At 34.1% G+C, this 26843-nt stretch overlaps 1 protein-coding gene across 1 annotated transcript in view; it reads left to right on the forward strand.

The window, feature by feature from the left end:
* The first annotated feature begins 904 nt into the window (after positions 1 to 904).
* Positions 905 to 26843, forward strand: part of LURAP1L (leucine rich adaptor protein 1 like) — a 38484-nt gene continuing 12545 nt past the window's right edge. Inside the window, exon 1 of the mRNA XM_016162956.2 lies at positions 905 to 1940. Within this exon, the coding sequence (XP_016018442.2) occupies positions 1611 to 1940 (330 nt within the window). The 5' untranslated portion in view covers positions 905 to 1610. The remainder of the gene's footprint in view (positions 1941 to 26843) is intronic.

Genomic DNA, 26843 nt, shown 5'->3' on the forward strand with positions numbered 1-26843 from the left:
TAAATAAATAAATAAATAAATAAATAAATAAAGTAAGTAAGTAAGTAAGTAAGTAAGTAAGTTGGAAATGTATCTGTCTATGAGCTTACAAATGTGAAACCTGAGTGATGTCTTTTAGAATAGAGGCTCAGAAGGACCAAGAACACAAATACTTATTTGTCCCAAAAATAGAGGGACCATATTTTGAAATATTCCAATGGAATCCCAAAAGTAGAGTTTACTCTGTTGAACAGTATCCTTTACTTGAAGATTATTAGCACAAATTCAATGTAGAATCAAACCTATAATCAATATAGCTCATAATAACTTGGTATAAGTATCTCAAATCAATGGATTGCATGTTTATAAATGGTTAAAATATTTATAAACTATGGAAGACAACTTTTTCATAAGTTATACTTAATATTTTTTCTTCATAATTAAAGTAGAAATATCTCAACAATTCCCCACTTTTTAAAATCCACCGCTATCTTTAGTAGTCATTTAAATTATTCTGGCTATTTGATTCTTCACTTCTACTTGTACTGGCATACATTTGGAAGATGATGAATTTAGGTTGTACATTCTCATTGAACTTTTAGTGAAATGTTTACAGTTTTTATAATTATAAAATTATTGGGAACGGCTTCTAAAGCTAGACTTTTGCCCCAGACGATTGGGGCAGAGGGGAGGGCGGGGGGACATCACATTTAAAGTCATTTTTTCTGCCTCTAACGTACTGTTGTGAATGTTACAGGTACCAGGAATTTTGCAGGGAAAACGGAACCCTTATTAGGAACTCTCAACTAAAACACAGCGCTGAACCTACTACTATCAGCAGGGGTGGGAAATTTTCCGTTGCTCTTCTTGCCTGTGATATACGGTATAGGGGTTGGCCCTGGTTTGGTCCACCTGCCAGAGGAGTTTAAAGTTTCCGAGGCTCGGAAGAACACAAGGACTTGGATCAAAAGGGCTAAATGGAGAGAAAGGTATTTCTACTGCATCGAGGAAGCCATTAAACTCCTGCTAAACTATCTATTTTTTATGCGTCCATACACACGACCGACTTCCTCTATCACCGACCAGAGATTATTTCTGACAATCCAGGATACTCCGAAGCTTGGAGATTTATGGCTGGAAAATGAAACGACGCTGGAGTGTGTCCACATTATACTGTGTCGCGCGGTACCAGATGGGCAGTCAGTGAATGGCGCAGAGATGTGAACGGACAGTTTTATGTGATTTTCCCCCCTTAACGCTAAAACAGACTTCATTTCCTTTTTCTTTAGGTCAATACTACTTGTATTTTCCCCATCTCTGCAATATCAGTTAACTCAACTTTGCAGTGGAGTGGCCGAAAAGGAAGAGGATGAAGTGGTCTCTATAATTTTAATAAGAGTCAGAGGAGTTACAGCGCCCAGGGAACTGCGGCTGCGACCCGCCGCGTCCTGTGCAGATTGCAAGGTTGATATAGCGCAGCCAGTCATGGAGCGGACAAGGCACTCGATCCCCCGCCGAAGATAGAGACCTGGGCGGCGGGAAGGTTCAGCAGATCTTGCACTACCCTTGAAGGCCTCGGCTGCCTCTCATCTGCAGCGTTTTATTACCATTATTATCGTTCTTGAGAAGTCATGGAAGACGGGCTGCTACCAGACCTCAGAGACATCGAGCTGAAGCTGGGGCTCAAAGTACCGGAGAGTCTAGTGCGCTCGCTCCGTGGGGAGGAGTCGGTTCCCTTGAATAGGGACAAGGACCCCTGCGGGGGGAGCGGTGGAGGTGGCGCAGGCTGCAGCAGCAGCAGCAGCAGCAGCAGCAGCAGCAGCAGCAGCAGCAGCTGCAGCTTCCCTCCCTCCTTGTCGTCCTCCTCTTCGTCCTCCCCAACCTCTGGCTCCCCACGACGTAGCCATTCCAGCACCCTGGAGAGGCTGGAAACCAAGCTTCACCTCCTCAGGCAAGAGATGGTAAGTGTGCTGCACTAGCTGTGGGAATGGGAGCCCGGGCTGAAAGATGCCGTAGTCTGAAGATGGGGCCAGGGAGAAAAGGTAGCTTGGGCTACAGAGCTGAGTGCTGGACGCGTAGAAAATAAGGGGTTGGAAAGCGCGCAAGGGGTGCGCATCTGAAGGCAGCCGCTGCAATGCTTGTTTATTCACTTGGTTACGGTTTAATAAGACAGCAGAGCCTGCTCTGCCCAGTGAAGTTTCTGATAGTTCTAACTCGGTTCTCCCAGCCCTGATCATTTTGCTGTCAGTCCTCAGCCTTCTCGACTTTAGCCCGCTGAGGGTTTGTAGTTATTAGACCCATGTGGGGCATACTATGAGCCGTTCACACTTTCAGTTTGAAAGGTGGCTCAGTCCATTGCACTTAACTATAAAAATACTTCCTGGTTTGCCGAAAGGTGGCGCGACCGGGTTCCTGCCGCCTTCCTTCCTTGCTCACTCCTTTTCAACCACCTCCTGTCTCCACCAGTTGGTGAAACAGCCAAAGCTATTCCAAGGCCACTGTTAAGCTGATTCTCCACAGCTGGTTCTGAAAACAATGGCCCACTCGTCCTTGAAGTTCTTGTGAATAGCTTGTTACTCTGCCTTGTTCCAAGAGAGCTGGTGATCCCCAGGCCCAGAGATTTGCTAATGACCACTTCCTACCCTTCCCCCACGATCTACCCTACCAGTCCTTGATCTGCAATTGTTTTCTGTGCTGTTTGCAAATGTTAGCCTAAGAATAGGATAATGGGACTACTAGTACAAGGTCAGTGAATATTCGGTTATCCTGGATGCATTTCAATAGACATTTATTTGCCATAAGCTCTTGTGCAAGTCGCTTCACCTCTGCGGACCTTGGTTTATTTGTACAATGAACTGGTTGGAGGAAATTATTCTTTCCTAACTCTTTGGAAGAAAATGACCACAGCATTTTCTAACGGCTTAGAGAGAAGGAAAATTAAAACAGGGGCCTCAGTCACCCCAAGGATGGTGAGAAGGATTTTCTGCATAAATGATCCTGTCAGTTGGGGCTTTGCATTAAAAAGTAACCAGAGGTGTTTCTCTAGCTCCTCTCTTTCAGCAGATGGAACATTCTGGGGGGAATAAATTCCACAGCATAAAGTAATCTTGGCAAATGTATTAGTGCAAAAAGCCAGTCTTCAGAGATCATGTCCTATGTACAGAATTGTTAGCACGCTATCCACAAAAGGCTCGAGGATATTACTCTAAATATCTTCTTGAAAATATTTAAGCCAGTCTATAATTTTTATATCTCAGATATTCATTTTCTTCCTACTTGGAATACCTAGATGTTGAAATTATATATATATATGCATGGGCATGTGTATGTGTATATGTTCATATAGCATGTGTCATACAAATAATTTTATACTATGTGTTTCACTGTCTAAATGCATATACACAAGTTATGCATATTATTCAATAAGTATGTATTAAGCATTTACTATACCTGGTAATTAACTGGGTGCTGAAAATACAAAATGAAAAAGTCAAGGAGTCTGTCTACTTAGGGCTCTTAAATTTCTGACACTCATTTGCCACTTACTTTTTGTAGTATGTCAAGCCAAGTGTATTCTAGAACTCTGTAGGGTAAAAAAAAAATCTAGTTAATATCAATTTAAAGACACTGTTGGGGAGGAAATTTTTTCCTTTTACTCTTCTAGGTTCTTTGGCTGGTCTAACAAATAAATTGACATAAGACAGATTAACAAGAGAAAAACAAATTTAATTTCATACGTACAGTAGTCGCATTAAAATATGAGACGTGATGGCAAGTCAAAAAATTGAGACTTACATGCCATCCCAAAAAAAGGAATGAGATAGGGGCCTGGGGTTTCAAAGGGGTTAAAGGCAATTCATAGGAAAATAAGAAGACCAGATGTTTGGTAATAAGATGTTTGCTCCGACATACAGATAGGTCATTTGGATAAAAGTTATCTCTGGTATAGCCCTCTCTCTGAACCAGGCCCCCTATCTAAATTCTTTTGGATAGTTAAGGGAAAGATCAAAGTTTTTCTTTAGCCTGTTGGGTATTGCTTATCTTCAGCTCAAAATAATCCACATGCTGAAGTGGCATATATTGGTATCATGTATTGTGTTCCCCTTCAACACTTTCTAGACTTAACTATTTTTCTAAATGAAGATGTCATAGAGTATTAAAAATATGTTTGCCTAAACTCGATATTGCTATGTATGATTATGGTATATTAATAAATACATTTTTAAAAAGGGAATAGAAATAGTAACAGCAGAGGCAAATTGCTAAATTGACCATTATATTTTCTATGTAAAGCATCGATATGTATGGACTTAGGAAAATTTATGTCAGAACATATGTTTTGTGTTCAACTTTCAACTCTAATAAAGGTTTCTATTAAGAAAGATGACAACATTGGTTAAAGGAGTTTAGAGGGGATTGAAAACAGGTATAGTCTCTTGTCAATGAGACAGTTTTCTCCTATTTTATATAACTTGTGGGTGCTAAAAATCCCAGCTTCAGCATAATTGCAAAGCAGGAAATTTGTATTTATGGAGACATGGTAGTTTAGTTATAAATACCGAACAGATGCAATTCCACAATTCTTCCTGTTTCCTAGTACCTCCATGTAGAGAAGTTGAACTATGACTTCTTAATCATGATTTTTATGTCCTTTTCTACTTTCTACCATGAGTGCTGAGTTAACTTCCTTGGTATTATGCATAGACCCACATTTCACACTCATTATTTTGAGTTGTTCACAGATTTTTCCTGTGGATAGTCTGGAATTATCAGTATTTGGTCCTGCCCTCAAAACTCCTAAGGAACACCTTAGCCATGTACAAGCCATTCTAGAGACTTTCAGGAATTAAGCCTTCCTTCTTTTCTTATTAGAATGGTTGTGTCTACCCTTGACATAGTACAGCATACATTTGCAGGGGAGCAGTCTCAACACTTAAAAAGTTCTTTACATACATGTGATTTTATCATTGTTTCTCTCATCCCCTTTTATACTTTTATAAATGATTTCCTTAACTCTTGCTTGTAAGTGCTATGATCAATGCTCTTAGAGGTCTGTGAAATGTGGTTGTAATAGAAGCAACTTGAAAGAAATTGAAGGCAAGAGAAACTGTTTCTGTGGTCAGATTTCTTAATGTTGAAACCCCTATTAATAACACAAATAGAACATAAATGATAAAGGATATAAGATGGAAAATAAATTTTTCAGAATTTTTTCAGTATAACAGGTAGGCCAATTCAGGGTAATTATCTGGACATTTTGAGGCGGAAGCAAATTTCTCAATGTGTAAAGTATTTTTATTTTGAATTTAGATATAAGAAAATCTGACAATACAATAAGCAAATGAAGAGATACGCATAGGAAATTTATAATGAAATTGGAAATAGATTCCAGATTTCTTGTATAAAGTCCGCTCAATATGTGTTCACTATTTTTCAGTTCACAGAGTGTTTTAAAATCTGTCATACTATTTGAGCCTAAGATCATACTGGGGAAGAGAAATTATTTTCATCCACATTTAATAAATGTGGTCATTGTGTCTTCAACACAGTTGAGAAAGCAGACTAAGGTCATACAACTAATTACTGAACAGCATCACAACTTGAACTCAGATCATTTGACTCCATATACTGTGCCTTTTTTGCCCATTCCAATGTGCATCTCAACAACGTCCCTTCAAAATACAGTATAATGTTTATAAATTTGTGATATCTCAGCACTCTCTAGAGTACTAAGGGACTAACAGAAACAACACCTCAGAATGCATGTCAGGGTTGTTTCAGATATGGGTTCATTCAATAATCAACAAGTATTTATAGAGTGCCTGTTATATACCAGCCTGCCTCAATGTCTTGGGAGTATAGGACAAAATGCCTACTTTAAAAAGTCAGTCTTCAGGGGTCCTGTCCTATGTTTGCAGTTTCATCCCACTGTCTATATGAAAACATCTTTCGTAAAATTTTCTTAAGAATGGGACTTGAAGCATTACTTATTAAATAGTATTAATCTAAGTTTTAGAATATCTCATAATATCCAAAATATTTTTCCAATAAATGTAAATAATCTGTCAAAACCTGTGATTTACCTCTTAGTGATAAATTTTATATTGCATTTTTCCTTTATAAGATCTTCAAAGGGTTTTAGTGCTATTTCAATATGTCTCTATCATACCTCTAATTTGAGAGTGAAAGTTATTTTCATCAATTTACTCTGGAAGATATTTGAAATACATAAGATTATAAAAGCAATCACTAAAGAAATGGAACCTGTAATTAGCAGTCCAATGTACCCCTATACCTTTGCCCTCCAACATAATTACTGTTTACGAATTCAAAGTTTAGTTTGGAATGAAGTATATACTACCTATTGATGCCATATTCTGGATTTTAGTGAATTCTTTATTATGTCAGGATGGTTAGGACAGTGCCATTATGAAAAGTAATTTGAAAATATTGTGTCCTGATTTTCATATTTGGGACAATTATTTGCATACCAGCTATGTAGAAGTGAAGTATAAACAATCTCAAGCTAGCTATTTATCTTTTCTTAGTATTAGAGCATTCAAATACCTTACACAATTCCTCAACACTTGCTTTAATAAAGTTTTCTAGGCAATACTCAGAACTAGACACAAACACACATACAGATACATAAGTAATACCGGAAGAACATAAATCAAAATGTCAGCGTTTATGAGACTGTTAGATTTATATTAGGTTTGATATTTTATCCTATTGATGTTTTCCATGTGTTTTACCCCTGTGTTAAATGGCTTGCTTATTTTGTAATAAAAATAACATTTATTTTATAGTCCCTTGAAAATATATAATAATTTCATTAAATTAACTTCATAATTTCTTCAGACGTACTTCAAAGTAGGCTAGAAGATTTCTATCATTTGTTCAATTTTTAGTTACTTTTGAGTTGGAAAAAATTTTCATGAAAACCCTTAGATATATAATTCAGAAGCTATAAGGCGAAGATACATTTCTTGATGATCTCACAAGAAAGCCGTAATGATAAAATAGGACTATAAATAGATAAAATGGGTACTGTTCAGAGAAAGATAACAATTCAAGAAGTCAGCAGGCTCATGATGCCATAGCAGAGGTCAGTCATTAGTGTTGAGACTAACAGATAGAGCTGAGATTTCTCACAGCAAATATACTTTGTATAAGGAATTACAAGTGCTGATAACTATGTAAATTAAGGGCTTAATATGAGGGATAAAGACATCAAGGAGATGAGGAAATAGGATTCCTAACAGTGGCTTCTGTCATTTTGCATATAGAATGTTATTATACTTACTTAATCTAATAAACAAATCTTGTTGAAACATGTTTCCTTACACAACGGCTCAAAATTGACAGCAGTGAAGAAAAAGATAGTAATGTTACTTTGCTAGAAACACATAAAACATAATTTAGAGGATTTATACACACCTTGAAAACAGTAACTACTGCACCCTGCCTAGGATTATAAATTTGAATGATTGGTACGCACAGGAGGAACATATTCTGACAAAAAATAATTACCTTCTATTTTATACAAATGGCATAACTATACTGCCCTGATCTTGACAGACCATATTTTATGAGAATTTTTAAATGTTATGGGTATGTTAACTTATATAATAGCAGAAGAACACATATTTTACCTTCCATTTTATAGTAATGAGTCACAATTAAAAAACTTTTTCACATACTAAGACTTTGCTTTTTTAAGATACTACTTCTGAAACTGGGATTCATGGCTGGAGTCTCTTGGGTCCTTGAGAATTTGTTTTCTTTGTAGGACATTCTTTTTTATTCTTCTTCAAAGATTGTTCATTCACTACTCAAGTGGTGGACCTTCACAGGCTTTGGAATCAGACAAGCTAGGATTCCAGCCAAGTCTACAAGAAGTCAAAATACAACCAACAGGGCCCAGCAGGCTGCCAAGGCCCCACACACTATCCCTGTGGAGACTTTTAGCCCATCTTCCATGGAGGAGGGCCTGTCCAGCTCTCAGCAGCCCACATTATAGTCTTGTCTCTTTCACTCACAAGTATGTGGCATTGAGCAAGTTATATAACTATTCTAGGACTCAGCTTTCATATTCAAATAGGGATAAAGGCATCTATATTAAGGCATTGTAAGAATTCAGTGAAATAATATAAGAAAATCAACTATTACACAGGCATTCGAAAACAGTGAAAGTGATGACAGTTAATAGATGTTATGTCAATTACTCGGTTGTTCTGTTGATCTTACACAGGTAGCCTTAGATAAGCAATGTGGCTTTGGGAATGATGAAAGTATAGGCACCTCTTCTACCAGAATGACTATCTCAGCACCTCCCATGTCATCAGAGCTTTCATAAAGACCACATTTCTATACAAAAGACCACATTTCTGTACAAAAGCAAAACGAAATATATGTAGCCTTTTCTCAGCTTCAGTGCAAGCAGAGTATAGTAGCATAGTTTAAAGCTGAGGTCCCTAACTTTTTTGGAACCCGGGTCTGGTGCTCCTATGAGAATCTAATACCTGATGATCTGAGGTGGAGCTGAGGCAGTGATGCTAGCACTGGGGAGCAGCTGCAAATACAGATGAAGCTTTACTCACACTCACCAGCCACTTACCTCCTGCTGTGCAGTTCAGTTCCTAACAGGCCACTGACCTGTACCTGTCTAAGACCTGGGGGTTAGGAATCCCTGCTTTAGAGTACCTTGATGCTCATGTTGACACCCAGGATTATCTGTATAACATATCTGCTCTTCTTCCAGAAATTCAAAATATTAAACATGTTAAACTATATACTTATTTACCAGAATCCCTCTCTGGAAAAACAAGAACTAAAGACAAGTCTCTGTCTTTGGAACACTGAAGATTTGGATGCATATATTCAAAAGTCACCTGATTCTCAGCAATCATACCATTTCTTTTTTTGCCACTATCAGTAAGATCTCCATAAACACTTCTTCCCACTTCAAATGAGCTGCTAGTGAAGAATTCCCTTCCCTGACCAATTTGAGGCTCAGGGGTCAGTAATCAAGCTCAATTGTGTTCATGACTTAGAGTTTTAAAAGCTTACCATTGATAGTATTTTAGTTTCTTGAGAGATTTAGTTCCCTGAGAGGATAAAGCTTGGATCTTAGATAACTCACTGACACTGGCATAACTTCTCAAATATGTGCTTGAAACACATTGATCCAAACTGTACTCGATGTAAACTGTATTTACAGAATTCACAAAAAAAAAGGTTACATTTTCAAACATAATTTCAAAAGTCTCAGTCTGAGACTTCAAAATAAAATTAAACAATTCATCTTTCTAAAAAGGGGCTACATATTGTGCTTGATGTTTATATGCAGTTAATATGTTCATTTTATAGATAAGGAAATTTATGGCTTAAGTAACTTACTAAGTCACCGTGTTTCCCAGCCATTTATTCAAACAAGAACCACTGTGAGCCTGGCTATATGCTGGATCCAAATTACTCCCAAATCATTCTATATCTAAGTACCATAAAGTGTACTCATTTATAGTGAATGAATATTTTTACAGTAATTGCATCACACATCTATCAATGAATCTTTTGGTATACCTTTAAAAACATTATTGTTTCCTTGTTTTAAATAAATGAAACCTGTGCATTCTCATTAGAAAACTTCCAGAAATATAAACATATTATAAAAAGAAAAAAGTCCCCCTTACCCTTCCCCTCAATATGACACTTTCCCATATTACTCTATCCCTCAAAGGAAGCCACTGCTGAGAGATTGGTATGAATCTTCTCAGGTCTTTTTCTGTGTCTTTGCCTGTGTATGTGTGGTACATAAACACTTACATAATTTTGGTGTGTTCAGATTTCATTTTCATTATTTTACATAGTAACATTTTATTATATTATCTGGCATTTATTGGATGATTACAATATGACAGTATTGTAAACAGTTTTCGTGTAGTATGTCATTTCATTCTCATTCTTCACCCACTTATGAGGTAGGCTCTGTGGGGTATTAGGTAATATAAACAGATTCCTGACAGAAATGTTTAACTAGTAAACTTTTATATTGTAACTTCTCTTATATAATCCTCAACTAGTTAGTAACTAAAATAAAATTAATTACTTAATTACTTCACTTTTTATAATAAGTGATTATCCAAAGATGTAATCGCTCTTTTAGAAAGTAAATTCTATCCATAATTTCTGACTTAATCAGAACATTTCATTCTTCAATTATATAAAAAGTCTTCAAATTGAAATGTACTTTTTCTCAACCATATACCATTTTTACATTACCTTATTCAGTTGTTTTTTTCAGGCGATAATAATATTAATAAAACCTCTAAAAGTTGAACCAAAAGGCTAACATGGCAAAAGGTGATCCATGCCACATGGAGGAGACAGAATGACCACCCAAAAATTTAGTGTGCCTTCAGTCCTCAGTCCTCGTGGCTCAAAAACATCTTATATTTGTAGAATTTGGAATGCTCATTAAAAAAAAAAAAAAAGAAGAAGAAGAAAAAGATTCTGTCCCTAGAGATTAGGCATAAACAGAACATTTTATTCTTCAATTGAAGAAATAATTAATATCCTTCAAATTGGCTCTGACAAGAAAGTGATATATGAAACTAGAACTATATTTCTGATAAGCCCTCTCACTGAAGGCCCATGTCATAGAAATATAGAAGACTGTCGAGGTGAGGAATCAGGGCAAGAGTGAGATAGGAATTGGACTGTGTCTTGATTGAGTCTGCTTGCATGTCCACTCCAGTTGGGCCTACATTCTGATACATCTTATTCTTCAAAATGTTAATCCCATCAATCAGGAGTCAGGCATATTAGACTGTCTTTAGGGATGAGTTTTCAATTCTGACCTCTAATGTCTTATAACCAATTTCAGATTTTCAGAGAATACTCATTCCCCCCATTTCTAAATTACAGGGAATACATCACATTCACATGTATGCCCCGCCCTGCCCGCCCCCCCCCCCACCCACCCAGTATCAGCATCACATTACTTTTGTAGAAAATTTTTTTAATTTAAAAAAACATAGATTGATAATATGGCTTATTTTTGTGTTAACTAGAGAATGATCAGGATTACTTGTTTGTAATTGAAATTATGACATCTTCTTTTTCTTCCTATATTTTAAATTAGGACACCTGAAATGAGCCAGATTTAAGTCTTCAACTTTCCATGTATTTTCTGAGCGGAATAAAATAGTTGCTATGTTAATACCTACCTCAGTAAATTCATAAAAAGATTTTAACACCAATATCCCAAACAGTGAGATATGTTTGTTATAACACAGTGATAGCTAGCTGTGGCTATTATTCTAAATTTCCTTGATTTTTTTTTCTTTTTCTTTTTTTTGAAAAAGACATTTAACTAAACTTTTTTTTTTTGCAAAAGATATTTAACTAACTAACAATTTGTTGTTTTGATCCCAGATAAAGCTTGATACCAAAATTAAGAAGAAAACTCTCTCATGGAAATAAAGTCCAACTTTTATAGCTGTTTACTTCAAAGAACTACCTATAAGTTCTTTTGATGACTGTTTAATATAAATAGGTAATACTGGCTTTTTATTGGTGTGAAGTTAACTTTATTTCCAGGTTTTCTCTTATCTTCATAAAATGTTTAAATTATTATTATTAAAATGATATATTAAGTTACTAAAATATGCAAACAGTATAAAAGGATCTTAAGTAGAAAATAAAATTTCTCCACATCTCTCTTCCCAATTTCCACTCCCTACAAACAACTATTAAAAATAATATTTTATGTATCCTCCTAAAAATTTTCTGAATATATGAAAACATACCTATATTTTCTTATATACCTCTAGTTATAATTATAGCCATACATTTTTTAATGTATATGAATGCATAATTTTCAAATTGATATTCTTAGAAACTTATGTTGCAGCTATTTTTCTAGATTCAGCAAAAACTTTGGGATTGATTTTATATATATAGTGCTTCAAAGCACTGTAAGTTGTTACAGTGCTGCCAGTTTGGATAGATTACTGCCAAAGGACAGCAGACAGTGAGACTACTCTGTTTGTATTTTAAAAAGACAATTAGAACAGTTGATGAAGCAAAAAGACAGAGTCACCTCTAGAAACAAAAGATCATCAGAGAATCCTAAAGTAGACAGAAACTTTCGAGGTCATCTAGACCAATTCCCCACTAGCATCCTAGCCAGTTGGTCATCCATTCTTTGCTTGAACTTCTTCAGTGATGAGACAACTTCCCTGGCTCCCAAAACAGAACATTTCATTTTCAGACACGTCTACTCATTGCATTTGTTAATTGGCAATTCCAGTTGTTCATCAAAAAACAAACTCTATAATCATTCACTACAGGGAAAAAAATGCTCCAGTATGTGTGCCTCCAGTAAGTCATGGATTTATAACTTAAGATGTAAGCTCTATCAAGTGTAAAAAATACAATAAAAGCTCAACAAATTCTTCCTAGGTTTATATGTGTATAACTAAAATAAAAGAGTTTCTTGCCTTTCTTGCAAAATGAGAAAAGAACAGCAATGCTACGTTTTGACAAGGGTGGGGAGAAACGAGCACTCTCCTGCAACTGCTGCTAGAAGTTTCATTCACCTTTAGAGGTGACCTTGACACTACATTAAAAAAAATACCCTTTGACATAGCAATTTTGGTGTCAGTAATATTATGATAAATATGGAAATTTATCCTAAGAAAATAATAATGAATTTGTGCAAAAATATAGATTAAAGTTGTATTTTTGGTATTATGTATAATTGAAAAATTGAAATATGCTAAATTACCAATAATAGTAGGTAAGTTATTTATGTGCATATGATAGAAATTTGTGCAGCTATTAAAATTATATTGTAAAATTATTTATGGAAGAGGGAAAATGGTTTGGGATATAATGTGCTTAGAACAAAAGGCTAGAAATAAAATATCCTATAATGTTAACAGTGGTATCATTGGATGATAGGGTTATGGGTGATTTTTCTGTTTTTGTTTTTCTGTTGAGCTCTTTTGTTTTACCCAGTTTCTCTGCACTAAGTATATATTGTATTTTGATATGGAAAAAATATAAATAGATTTTTATTTAAAATTATTTTATTTGAAAATAAAATTTTAACAGATAAATTATTTAAAAATAAAATTTTATTAACAAATAAAATAGCATTTAAAAATTTTAAAAATGTGCTTTAGAATAAGACAGAGCTGAATTCAAAGACTTATAGCCCTGCCTGTTATCGTCTAAGTGTCTTTAAGCACACAGTATCTTAAATATAGCTGAGATTCTTCCTGCTAAAGAGTAAGCACTCATTAAGCATTAGTTTGTCATTCCCATTTGATTAATGGCTTACCTCTTTGACACTTATAGGAAAAGATGGGTCTAGAATTTTCCTACTATTCACCTTTATCTTTCTTCTTTTTATTCTGTTTCATAGAAGAGGCATGGCTACATGTAAAATAACTTCTTGTTGTTCACATAGTACGTCTGAGTTTCTAAATTTGGCATTGAGCATCCCTGCTCAGAAGCAACACCTGTAATGCTTAGTGCCCAAGGAAGAATTGGCCACTTCAACTCTGGAACACCCTCTCTGTAGAGTAAGATGAATTAAAACTCAATTGACCCTTCAGGATTTTAGTCATAATGACTGATGTTAATCATGAACAAGTTCACTATAAGAAGGTAATGAAGTTGATGACTACTCTCAGAAATATTTACAGAAGTATTCCACAGTCTCTTCATTGAGCCTTATGCTTCATGGCAGAAATAGATGAGCAGAAAATATTATGACTCAGAAAGATGCTCATATATGTTTTTAGAAAGAAAATTAGTCACTGCTCAAAATGGATAAGAATTAATCAAATACAGACAAAGCCCTTTCTTAAGAGTTCATGGGCAAGAATCTGAACCCATACTTGAGTCTTCTACCATTTTAAAAAGTGATGATAAAACTGCATTGCAAGGAAATAATATACGAGGAGCCACCAAGTATAACTTAATATAATCACTGAAATCAGTGATTTATCCACACTATAAAGTTTAAGGATTTTATAATAGACTAATATTGTTCATTGAAAAAAAAAAAAACTTCCTTCAGTAAAATCACATTATTTAAAATACATTTATAAATCTCTGGGGCTTAATAATTCCACAGAGTGAAAGTCTGATAAAATTCTACATATATGACTTCATTTGTCACTTTCCTTTTGTGCCAAATTTTAAGCTATATATTTCAACTTGGCTAATAATATTGCTATCTTTTTTCCTCCCTCACTATAATTACTTTGAGGGCAGAGGCTATGACTAATCAATGCTTTTATTTCCCTAATGCCTAGCCAATTATTTAAGAACTCAGTATTTAACATCTAAATTAAAGTACACCTTAGTCCTGCTTCTAATTTTTGTGTTTGGAATGCATTAGCAACATTTCTTTTTTGGACTAAAACACAGAACCCCAATCCTTTCTCTGCCTCCCAGCAGCCAAACCCAGTTACCTGAACTTTGGTTTTGGGTTAAAGAAAGACTAAAACATCTTTTCAGTGTCTGTTAATGTGCCACACAAGTTAAAAAGAACAAAAGAGAAAGAACTTTCCTGCCTGCTTTGAAGTGATACAGCAGAATTTCTTCCTCTCTCTATCCTCAGATATTGTCAATCTCCAAAACAATTGTTCTCATGGGTACTGGCAGCACACAGAAATGAAAGAGTACTTTTTTCTCCCTGATAAGTGCACACAAAGGTGCATACTTTTGTTTTTTACTGCTTTCTTTTCCTACTCTGGAATGAGGTTTTGAAGTTTCAGAGTGAAAAGAAAGAACTTAAAAGAAAAAAAGACATTTCTATTATTGTATAGTATACATATCGATATACGGGAGACTCTATGTGGTTTGGGTAGCCTTAATCAGTACGGGATTAGTTCTCTGACTATTCTTGATACAGCACTCAATATAGGTTTGGGGAGTTATGAATACAATGTAACTCGGGCACACTGTATCTAAGGTATTTCAGGCAGTTAGCAAACTTTCAGTAAGCATCACATTATCCATGTCCAGATGGGTAAGCTGGATGGACAGAATGAAAAAAGTTAAGTTTCATTAGTGTTCATTATAAGCTTCTAGAATTGGAAGGAGTTTCAAGGAATCAAACCATTTTTCTGCTTTTAATTTGGAACTAAACTCAAAAGATAAAAATGGCTACCATATATTCTAGTATCACTACTAAACCAGCAACTTCATGAGCTTCCTTCTGGACTGTTTTGTCCCTATATGAACTTTTTAAAGACTCGCTTTCCCAAAGGCATTAATTTTACCACCTTCCGGAAAGCTACACTAATGGGCATTTCCAGCTTTTAATCTTCTTTCTTATTTCCACAAAAGGAGTTCTTAATAAGTGGTAGGCACTTAAAAATACCATTTATCTTAAAATAATGTTAGACATTACATAAAAGCTATAAAGATCATACCAAAAATTACTATATTCTCCTCATCCAAATTCTCCCACATTAACATTTTACATTTACATTTTCATTCTCTCTCTCTTCCCCTCCTCTGTCCGTCTCTGTCTATCTCGCTTGCTCGCTCTCTCTCTCTCTCCCCACACACACACATACACACACAATTTTTTTTCTTAGCCAATCTTCCCCTTAAAAGTGGCATGATATTACTTTACCGCTAAATACTTCCGTGAGCATTTCTCATAAACAAGAGCAGTTATGGGGCAAAAATATTGTCCTTCCTCCCTTCTGTATACACTACAGTCATAATTAATGGATTAAATCACTTTTTTTTTCCTGCTGAGTTCAAACATGTGCTAAAAAACATATTTCAACAGAACACTACAAGTGGCCACCTTACATCAAGTGGAAACCTACTGGAAGCCAAAATTCAGTTAGATGATACAAAAAGGTCTACCTAAGGCATAGTAGAGGCAATTAGAAGAACATACCCTCAATTTCTCACCATCCTATTGACTTAATGCCAGAAATTCTGTTCTCACAGAATCATCTTTTCAGCCAGAGCTAGTGATCCATATGAAAATATGAAATAGTGACTGGAATATTTGGGACCGTAGGTGGTAATCAGTAATTTTTTTTTAATTCTGAATTCAGTAATAACACTTGCCTTCTGCTATTTAAATTTAAATGGGAACAAGGATTTGAAGAGCCAATTTTGCTAAGTGAGAGAATAGAGAGAAAAGGATGCAAGAAAGGAGAATAATTTTTTAGCATTTTTGTCTAAGAAAAGATTTCTCCTCTGAGTCATTACTTTGCATTATACACCACAGTTTACAAAGCATTTTCATATATGCTATAGTCTTGCCTCAGTCCTAGAGTTGTTAATAGGTTATAATGATTAGACAGTTAATATGACATTTTGCTACAAATGTTTCAATACAATGTTTCTATTTATAGCATATATTTGATAGAATATAGTATCTGTCCAATAAATGTGATTATTAACAGCCTTCTGCCTGATACTATAGCTATTTGGCTAAGGATATAATGTATCAAGCTATATTATGACTGTCATCATATGTTATAGTAAATTTAATTTTTAAAAATCAAAATCCTTTTGAGAATTTTATTTAATAATAAAATCTACATGTTAAATAATTCTTGAAAGTATCCACTTGTTTTCCCTTTAATCTGGCTATGTTCAGAGTTTTCCAGAAACTATGGCCCTGACAATCCTGATGAAATGAAATAGAATTTTTTAACTTCTGTATTCTACTTCTTAACTTTGAGTATATTACTTCTTTTTAAAAATTCGTTTCTGTGTTTGCTTTGTAATGTAATATCCATTCTAATTCCTTGTTCAGAAATGTCAGAATAAATGAGTGAGAAGTAAATCAGGAGATTTACTTCTAAGAGATTTATGATCTATATATATGTGTGTTTATGAGGAAAAATTGAACTAGAATGTGACAAGGATTATTTTGATAGGCACTGGACTCATGATGATGAACCTAAATTATTTGTTGTTTTAATAGGGACCAAATTTAAATAAAGACCTAGAAAGGATCTTAAAATTTCCCCCCACTCTGTCAGTTCCCTTCCTTCTAATTTCCATCCTTAAGTAATCTGGGAAATCCCATAAATTATCACCATGTTGCAACATGTGTCCTGCTTCAAAGTAATTTAGTATCATAGGGAAATGAAATCCTCTACACCAATATGCTTAATGTAAAATAAAACTATTTTCTTAGATGTTTATAGTGATATAGTATATTTGGGTTATTGCTTAAAGTTAATTTTTATTGTATACATATTTGTTGTCCATGACCTTGATGTATACTCTAGAGTATACTTGAACTGATGAAATTTCTTTATGTCATGGTAAGCTTTTTTTCCCATTTGTTTGGTTATTCAATGATAGTAATTTTTAATTGCTCTCCTTCCCAAACATGTTACAATTTACATTTCTAAGTGAGATTAAAATGGACTATTTTCATAGAAAAGAGGAAACTTATTTAGTCAAGAATTTGGATTCATATAGGCTAAAATCAGGAATTTTGAGATCTTAATGGTTGTCATGTATTATACTGATGTATACTACAAATTTAAAGGGCAGTTAAAAAGACACAGTAAAAAGCTTCTGTAAACAGTACTCCTTTCAGTTATGACACAAAGTAATCTTTTTAGTGAACCATAGCTTTACTTGGCACCAGACATGGAAAATCAATATGCTTTGAAGCACAATGCCAGCACAAAATGGATCTGCTCTAACATTTTGATTTAATTAATAAATGAAATGAGTTCAGGCTATGATCATCAGTAGTCAATAAGTAAATAAATAACAAGGCTGAACTCACAAATGGATGCTTTCTGTGTTGGAGCCTTTTAAGTAATCACAGCACAACCATTTTACCTTATTAGCATTAATAAGCGAGTGGGTTGAAATGACTGTTAGAGTCTGTAACATTGTTTTATTCAAAACCACTAACCATTAAGTCTTCTAGGAACGCTACCAAAAGGCCACGTTGGTCAGTTGGAAATGGAGATAGTGAGACAGATTTACAGTAGGTAAAGACAAGGCCAGATTTTCCACTTTCCATACTGGTTGTTCTGGGTGCCAAGGAGCGGCCAATATAAATAGAGGGAATTTCCATTTATACTATAATTTCAAAAGTCCAACATTATTGCTGGGAATGCCCTGCTATTTCATAACATTAAGTGTTAGGTTATTTTTGTTTACTTTCAGCCTTAAGACAAATGAATTCAATTTGGATTTCATCCCAAATTCTTTAAGGAGAAATACACTCTACCAATTGTTTTTTTTACATCATTGCATTTATTTTGTGTCAATAGTATCAAATAACTTGGAAGGTTATCTTCTACATGAAAATAACCCAATGACTTTTTATAAGCAGAATTTTGTGCTACTAAAGTTTGCTAACTTTTTTGAGAATAAAATAAGTATATACTAAGTGAATCACACACTTGGAAATGAGTCTAATAAGACTCTATTTGCCATCTCTTGACTTTATGCATGAAATTAAATTTGACCCAGCCAAAACTCTTGGTTGTTCCAATTATATGAGGAAATATACATATTTCCAAATCCTCACTCCTCATTAGGCCTTAAAGACAAATGGAAGCTTTCAGTTGCACACCATTTAACTATTAAGTATCTACCATGGGCATTATTCTCCACCATATAGAAATGTCACTACAATAGTAATTAAGTGAACACAACACATATTTTTAAACATCAACTATATCCCACTCCTGTATAAGCCCCAGAAAAAAATACAAATGAAGTTAAAGACATGGATTTCAAGTTACTTGCAAATCCATCAGGTAAATAAGGCATAAGGTTATTACTAAAACAATAGCAATATTTAACTTCTATGGTATTAAAAATTCTAGTCTCATTCCAAAGGCCCATGATAATATAATTTTTATAAAAAACAAATTATTTCATAACCATTTAAGACTGTGCCTAAGACCTGGTCATTTACATCTTCTTGTACAACCCCAGCCCCACCTCTGTTCCTCAGATGAACTATGTGTACTTATCTCTTGATATTTGTATATATTTCTTTTGCCTAGATTTCTTCCTCTCCTGCTTCTTCTGTCTTTCATACTTCATCCAGTTAACTGACTTTTTATCCTCCATGTCATATCACTGATAACACTGTACTGTATTTCGTTTTTTTTTTTAATATGCCTCAGTAGATTTTAAGTTTTTTCATACCTAGAACCATGTCCAACTTATTTCATCTCCATAAATTTAGCATAGCATAAGAGCTTAGTATCAGAGGAATAAAATAGTAAAACTATCTAGAAAGTGACCTTCAAAGAAGTGATTAGATAGGACTGTAACTGAGTAGAAGCAACAGCTTCAGCAAATTTAGGGGTAGAATAAGCATTGATTACCTAAGAATCTGTAGTGAGAATGACTGAGGCAGGTGATAAGGCAATGTTGGAGTTAATGAAAATAAGATAGAAAAGGTAAAACAATCCCAATTAATAGAGAATCTGAGCTTAAGACGTTTGACTATGGGTGGATAGGCAATAAGGACTAATTTGTTATTTTAGGAAAGTTATGTAATGAAAGCTGTGTTATATTTTTGCATACTTTTTTTTTCTTAAAAATTTCCTCTTGAGAACTGAACAGTTTCCATGTGTTTTCTGTTATGGGATCCTTAAAGTATGCTGTAGTTTTGAAATATTCATAAACAAGAAAGCGCACTGTTGATTACTGGGGAAGGAAAGTATGCAATAAAATAAAAAATGACAAAAATATTTTGGGGACAAGGGAAGAGAGAAGGTTATATTTGTATAGATATAAATATTTCAGAAATGTTTGTTTTCTTCCTACCAGATATAAATCATAATTATGCAGATTTTATAATTACCCAAAATGCTCTCAATAAAGAAATCTAAGTTGCCTTTATTAGTGTGTTGACATTTTCAAAACAAAAATAATTAATGTCTAATCATTCAATTGGCATTTATCCATGATAATTATTTATATAATTGTTTGTGACTGTATGATTTATTTTGAAATTTAGGGTTTTTTTTCCCTGTTAAAAATGTAATATATAATTCTGCTAGACATTTTAATAAGTACATAAATTTAAGGTGCGAGGGGGACAAAAAATCATAATTACATTACCCGAGGCCATTATTGTATAACTTTTGTCTTATTTTATTCAAGTATTTTTTTCTGTAATTTTCCTTTGCACTGTTGAAACTATGTTTTATATATTATTTTTTTATATAGCCTACATTTTTGCTTGATATTGTTGTATCATGTGATATAATGTAACTTTCCTAAACCAAATTGCCTGATATTCCACTTTATGTGCATTTCTTTAATATTGGCTACTTAATTTGATTCTTATATTTTTGTTGTGATGATGCAATATTTCAGGTTATTTCCTTAATTCTTAGGCTGAGGAAATAAATGTATTTTCTTTGCAACATGATTTTCTAATTCTTAGGTTTTATTTTCGTCAAGCTGAATATCCTAGTAGATTTTTTAAAGGTATGTATGCATGCTGTCTTTTCTAAACTCTTGCATAGGATAAAGGAAGGATTTAAGCACATGGAATTTAGAGCCAGATAGATTTCGGTCTGAATCCCAGCTGCATCACTTCACAGTTGTATGACATTTACAAATTATAGATCCTGAGGTATGATTTAAAGATATCTACCATGAGAGTTGTTATGAAGATTAGGTAAAAAATGTATATAAAGTACTTGTCATAATGCCCGGAACTAGTGCTTTATTAAACACTAGTTATTATTGTTTATCCTATTATTGTTGTTGTTAGAATCCTTTGCTGTCACTATGGAAGTTAATTTGGGTTACATAATATTTTCTGTGTGGGACTACAAAAACAAGAAAACAAAATAGCAAACACATCGTTACCAAAAACCTCCACTATCTTTAAAACGCATTGCTACTAGGACTCTTCCTATGTCAACCATCAACCCAAGGGCTTTACTTATGGTAACTATGCTTATTTCTTAGAATGAAATATACCATTTTCAGGTGCTCTTAACCCTACTTGCTGAGCAGTGAATTCTGATAATTGCAAAACCAGGCGAGAAAGATGTTATCACTATTACTAAAGATTGACTATGGGCATCACACTCTGATTAGCTTATAAAGGCAGCGCATATGGAATGTTAGGAGAGACCAATGCCAAGTTTTAGGTGATCGCAAAAATTACATTTCTGAATCAGGAGATAGATAGTGGAGGAGGAAAATAGGCTCTTTTACTATACTTACTAAGTATAACACTAAATACATTTTTAAGCTGCATCTAAGATTTTAATTAGTAGAAAATAACCTCAAATTCTAATAATCGTTTGGGTGAAAGTTTGAGCTTTTATTGTAATAACTTTGTCTTTTTTTTCTGTATTATAACTTAGAATAAGCTTTTGAGTTTTGTTTTAACTTCAGAAAAATTCGTAAGGATTTTATTTGAGTAGAAATTACATGTTTTCTTTATTAAATAGAGATTAAGTCAACCCAAATACAGCCTTATTTAAAAAATTCATACTAAGGGAAAACATGATTTAGCATCATCTTTGCTAATTATATGGCAAACAGTTATGTCCAATAAAATCCAGCTATTATTTAGTATAATATGAATGAATTTACTTTTTCTTTTTACCATCTGAGTTAATGAATTATATTTATAGAACCAATTCCAAATAGATAATGGAATATTCCTGAAAAATAAATAGTAATTTAGATGCTAATTCATTGGGCAAGCAGCCCATCTCAAGGTAATTCTGTAAAATCTAAAGGTATTAGTCGAAGTTTTATCATAAGTATCATTCTTACTTGTAAGTTACAATAAAAGACATGTGTAATTATAAAATTGCAAATGTTCCATAGATGACATTCTCAGTGTAATGTTAGCATAAGGCATCGGCTGAGTAAAAATAGCAAAAAACTTGGTACTATTATGAAGCTGGGTGTCTGGGACATGTCCTGATGAATGCATCATGTACCATCTGCTCCAATAATTCTTGCCACCAGCAGCCATATTTTGCCAATTGGTATTGTAAGTTCTTACCTATTATTTGCTTGACTCTTTCTAGTATGGGCTGTTCTACATGGCTATGACATGAAACATACTAGCAAGCTACAAGTCCTATATTTTAATAGGACACTTAAAAACTACAGGAAAATTAGGACCCAATTAAAATTGCATTGCCTTGATTGTTTTCTTAAGTCCATCCTTTTCACCTTATGTGATAAGAATCTAGAAAAGTGAACCATCCTATTCCCACTAGCTCTTTTTAAATGTGGTGACTCATCTGTTGCCATATGCCATGCATCTGCTTTATTACCCTCATTTGTGATCCTTCAAAGATAGAAGTGATAAATTAACATTGAATGTATACTAACATTATCTGCAAGAGAACAGCTATTTGCAAATCAATTAATCTGGCAGTAGTGATTTTCACATGCAAGGGAATACAGGAGGATAAGAACAGAAATCAGCAATGTATTTTTTTCCCAACTATTTTTTTGAATTGGTGTATTATTTTTAGATAATTGTAATATCTCCATAGTTCCATTTCTTTAACAGAAAATGTGAGTGATCTTTGATTGTAAAATGTATAGAATTTACATTAAAGTATGACATTGCCTAATAGAGTAGAATTGTTCTTGATACTTACACAGTTCATGCCTGTTTGATCTAAATTGCAGAATTGTTTCTCTTTAAAAATATGGTTTATTTTTATCCATCAGAAAGTTAATAGAATATGAAAGGTTAATGTCACACAGATCAAACAACAATGTAATATTTCTCACTTCTTTAGTAATGTGGAAATATCACTGAATTACAATCGGAAGATCCAAGTGTCAGTCCTATTTCTACCACTAAATGTTGATACAATTTTAGGTGAGTTGTCAATCTTGAGTCTGCACATGTCTCATAGAATGTAGTAGCCTGACTCCATTATTAACTACAGTGTCTTTTAGCACCAGCAGTCTGATTCTGCTGTTTTCTCAATTTCCTCTAGCTTAAAAAATTCAATATACCAACATGCCATTTTGGCCAGGAGCCTGTCTTAAATGCCGTCATGGGTCTGTTTAGACATTTCATTTCTTTATGATTCAGTCTTGGTAGGTTTTATGTTTCTAGAAATGTATCCACTTCATCTAGGTTATCCAATTTGTTGGCATATAATTATTCACATAATTCTTTTTATTTCTGTGGCATAAGTTGTAATGTCTCCTCTTTCATTTCTGATTTGTGTTATTTTTTTTTTCCTTAAGCTAGTTTAAGGATTGTCAATTCTCTTGATCTCTTCAAAAAAATCAACCGTTTCACTGATTTTTTTCCTATTCTCTATTTTGTTTCTATGGAAATCTTTTTCATTTCCTCCTTTTGGCTAACTTTGGATTTTTTTCCCTAGTTCCTTAAGTTAGGTTGTTAATTTGAGATCTTATTTATTTTCGAATCTAGGTGCTTCCCATTATAAACTTCAGGAGGTAACTAAATTTTGAGCACCACTGGGCCAGGCTCTATGCTACTTATATACATCATCTCATGAAGTTTTTCCAACCATACTAACTGAGTAATCCATTTTATGGATTAGATAATTGATGTAGAGAAAAAATTAAGTAACATGTCCACCTGACTAAAATCCAAGAAGCTAATTATAAGAAGAATTGCATTTTATTCCTGGTCTTTCAAGATCCAAACCCATGTTTTTTCTAGGGTACTAATCTGTCTGGGATAGCAAAGAAATGCACAAACATACCGAGTCCAAAAGGAAAATAAATAAGTAGATAGATAGATAGATAGATAGATAGATAGATAAAATCTGTTGTTTCTTAGTTGATTTTAGAGAAAGCACTTGGTAAACTCTCTCTACATGATAATATCTGTATACATATATGTGTGTGTGTGTGTGTATACACCCATTAAATTATATTATGGTATTATGATTATAGTGGCATAATGTATGTATGAGCAAAAATCTGTTAATATCATCTGAAAGTCTGATACGTTTGTAACTTTCACAATGAAAAAGAAATAGTATCTGGATGGTAGTATTTCTTGACAAGCTCAAACAGAAACTGATACCTCTTATTTTAATTTTGACTAGGCATAAAGTTAATTATGAAATCTAAGGTTTAAGGGCAACTGAAAATATTTAGGGCTTTTACATAGCAATAAAGATCAAATACTTATTCTTGGTTGAAAAATATTTTCCCAATGAGCTGCATAATTTGAGAATGTGATCTCCTAATTTTAATAATCATATTGCAGTTCCACATAGCACCTTTCATCCAACACCATCTATAACTAATTGTTAGAACTATAAATAACTGTCTGTATGCTATAACTAATTGGGTCAAGCTGCATCTCTGAAGTAATATTAGGATATTATTTTAAAGGTGGTTAAGTATATTAAAGATGGCTAAAGTTGTTCTGAAACTTGCTCATTGTGAAATGAATTCGGAGTACCTGGAAATATTTCTTTAGAATTTGTATCCTTGTTCCTTAGAATGCTGCACCAGACCTCTTTTTTTTTTTTTTCCTGAAGGGAAATATGGGATTCTTAAATCATTTATCACTTAAAGATAATTTTACTATATTATCTTCATTAAACTGCTACAAAGATACAATTTCAAAAAGAAGGCTATCTTTAACATTTTTAAATGGACTCATTTAAAACAAAGTGTGTATAACAATTAAGTAAAGAGCAATTAATGTTATTGTATTTGAAAGGCATGTAACAAACTTCTTTTTCTTTCCATTAAAAAAAAAAGGGCAGAATAAGCACAAACTTCAGAGGTACTTTGATATGTCCCCGAATTGGGAGAACAAGTCAAAACTCAAGAGAAAGAACATATTTGTCATGAAAATTTTAAGAATAAGACTGGGGTTTGTGGGAAGGAAATGGAAGAGCAGAGTAAGAATATGGAGACAAGGCCTTGGCCTTTCTATGGCATATACTTGAAAAGCACTTCAGCCCTATGATGGAAAAATGGAAAATGGCCCTGCTTTACATGTACAAATGAGCAGTTTTTGAATTCCCAGGCTAATTCCCCCTAAGAGTGAATCTATCATTTTGGATTCATGAAAATGAAATAGCTGGTTACTCACAGTTTAGCAAAATAGTCCTGGAAGTTGCAATTAGTAAATTTTTGTCCAAACTAAAGAATAGGCCTGAGATGCTAATGAAATTCCTTTACACTTTTCTGAGGGTAGCTAAAAGTCAGTAACCCAGAGCACAGTAGTGAGGTAATACTCTGATCAAGAGCTTTTGCAGAGTGGTGAGTTCTACTATTGAATGAACTTTCATGGCATTTTCCAAAATTACCCTTGCTCAATACTTAAGAGATAATATGCCTCCAAATTTCCTTTTTACCTTCACCTTCCACTACATTCTAGATTCTCAGCCCCTCTGGTTGGCTTGCCACTAACTAAGTGTGAAATGAGCTTTTACATCTTCAGTCCTTTGCTAATTTTCCTCATTGCAGGCTCAAATTACAGTGTTCTTCTTGGCATAGGCCACCCATACCGATCTCTCTATATCTAAATCTACCTTATTTTTTCATTATTGAACTGACATATATCTTCTTTTTCCAAAGAAAATTAATCCATACTTATTTTCTACTACATTAGCACATATATATGTTCCTGGTTTGATTTTGTTTTTATTTTTCCCTTTATCATCCATTTCTTCATTCAGCATGTGGTTATTGATTTGTCATGTACTAATGTCACTGTTGGGAATGATCAGAGTTTGCTGTATCCCCAATGGTAGGTGAGAGGGAGAGGGATAACGATGGCACAGACCTGTAGTTAGCATTTTCCTCGCTTCTTCTTCAAATGACAGCAGTGAAGAATCACAGATCATTGAAATTTAATAGTTTTATTAAAAATATGTTTTAGAAAGACAAAGTATGCCCCAAGAAGGCACATGGTCCCAGCACTGTAACTAACACAAAGGGGACGAAATGGATACAAAGGGGGAAAAAGGCCACAAAAAGGCCACCAAAGAGAAACCCCAGAAAGGCAAAAAGGGGCAAAAAGGGAAGCCTGGAAAGGCAAAAAGGGGGAGAGCCCAGAAGGGCAAAGAGGACCCAGAAATAGGAATGTCTGCCTTATATTTGGGGCATGATGAGTGATTTCAAAGGCATTCCTAGGTGATTGGCAAGTGAGGTCATTCTGATTGACATCTGATTGACACTAGGCAATAGCTCTGTCTATTGCGCTTGTGCGTACCCAGAATTCTACCACCACCAGGGTGTTCTTTGGGAGGTCTCTTGGCTGGGCCCATATTCCTTTGTTCCCTGTCGCTAATGTCTGACTAACTGCCTAACACTAATAATAATCCTAGTTAGAAAAATGGAGATTAATGGATAGAATAAACCCACCACTCCACAGGAGTTCATGCTTACTATTTCTTTGTAATTTGTCTTTATATTCAATTGTCACCAATGTGTTTGTTTTCTCCCATATCTTTAAAAATTCTCTACCTTGAAAAATCCCCTTTGTTCATGTTAACTCTTTCTACTGATGTAGTCACCTCCCAGAATAAAACTGTTAAGATCATTCCAACTATGTTCTATTGGTCACATAAATAAACCTCTTTTCTTAGCAAAATGTACTGATCATATACTTTTACTGTCTATATATTTCCAAGAATCAAGAAATTGTAGGGCCAAAAGGAATATTTTCATCTAACAGACAGGAATATAGGCATGGGAAGATTAGGTGGTTTGTTACAAGGCAAAGGGTTAGTAATGAAACCAAGATTAGAACCCAAAATTTTAGGTTTCCTTGCTATTCTTACTAAGCTACACCATTAATAGATAGTTAGGTCACAGGGCATCACTGATGTAAATAAATAACAAATCAGTGATTGCTTCGGTTT

Source organism: Rousettus aegyptiacus, unplaced genomic scaffold (assembly GCF_014176215.1).
Source record: "Rousettus aegyptiacus isolate mRouAeg1 unplaced genomic scaffold, mRouAeg1.p scaffold_m13_p_3, whole genome shotgun sequence".
NCBI lineage: Eukaryota > Metazoa > Chordata > Mammalia > Chiroptera > Pteropodidae > Rousettus > Rousettus aegyptiacus.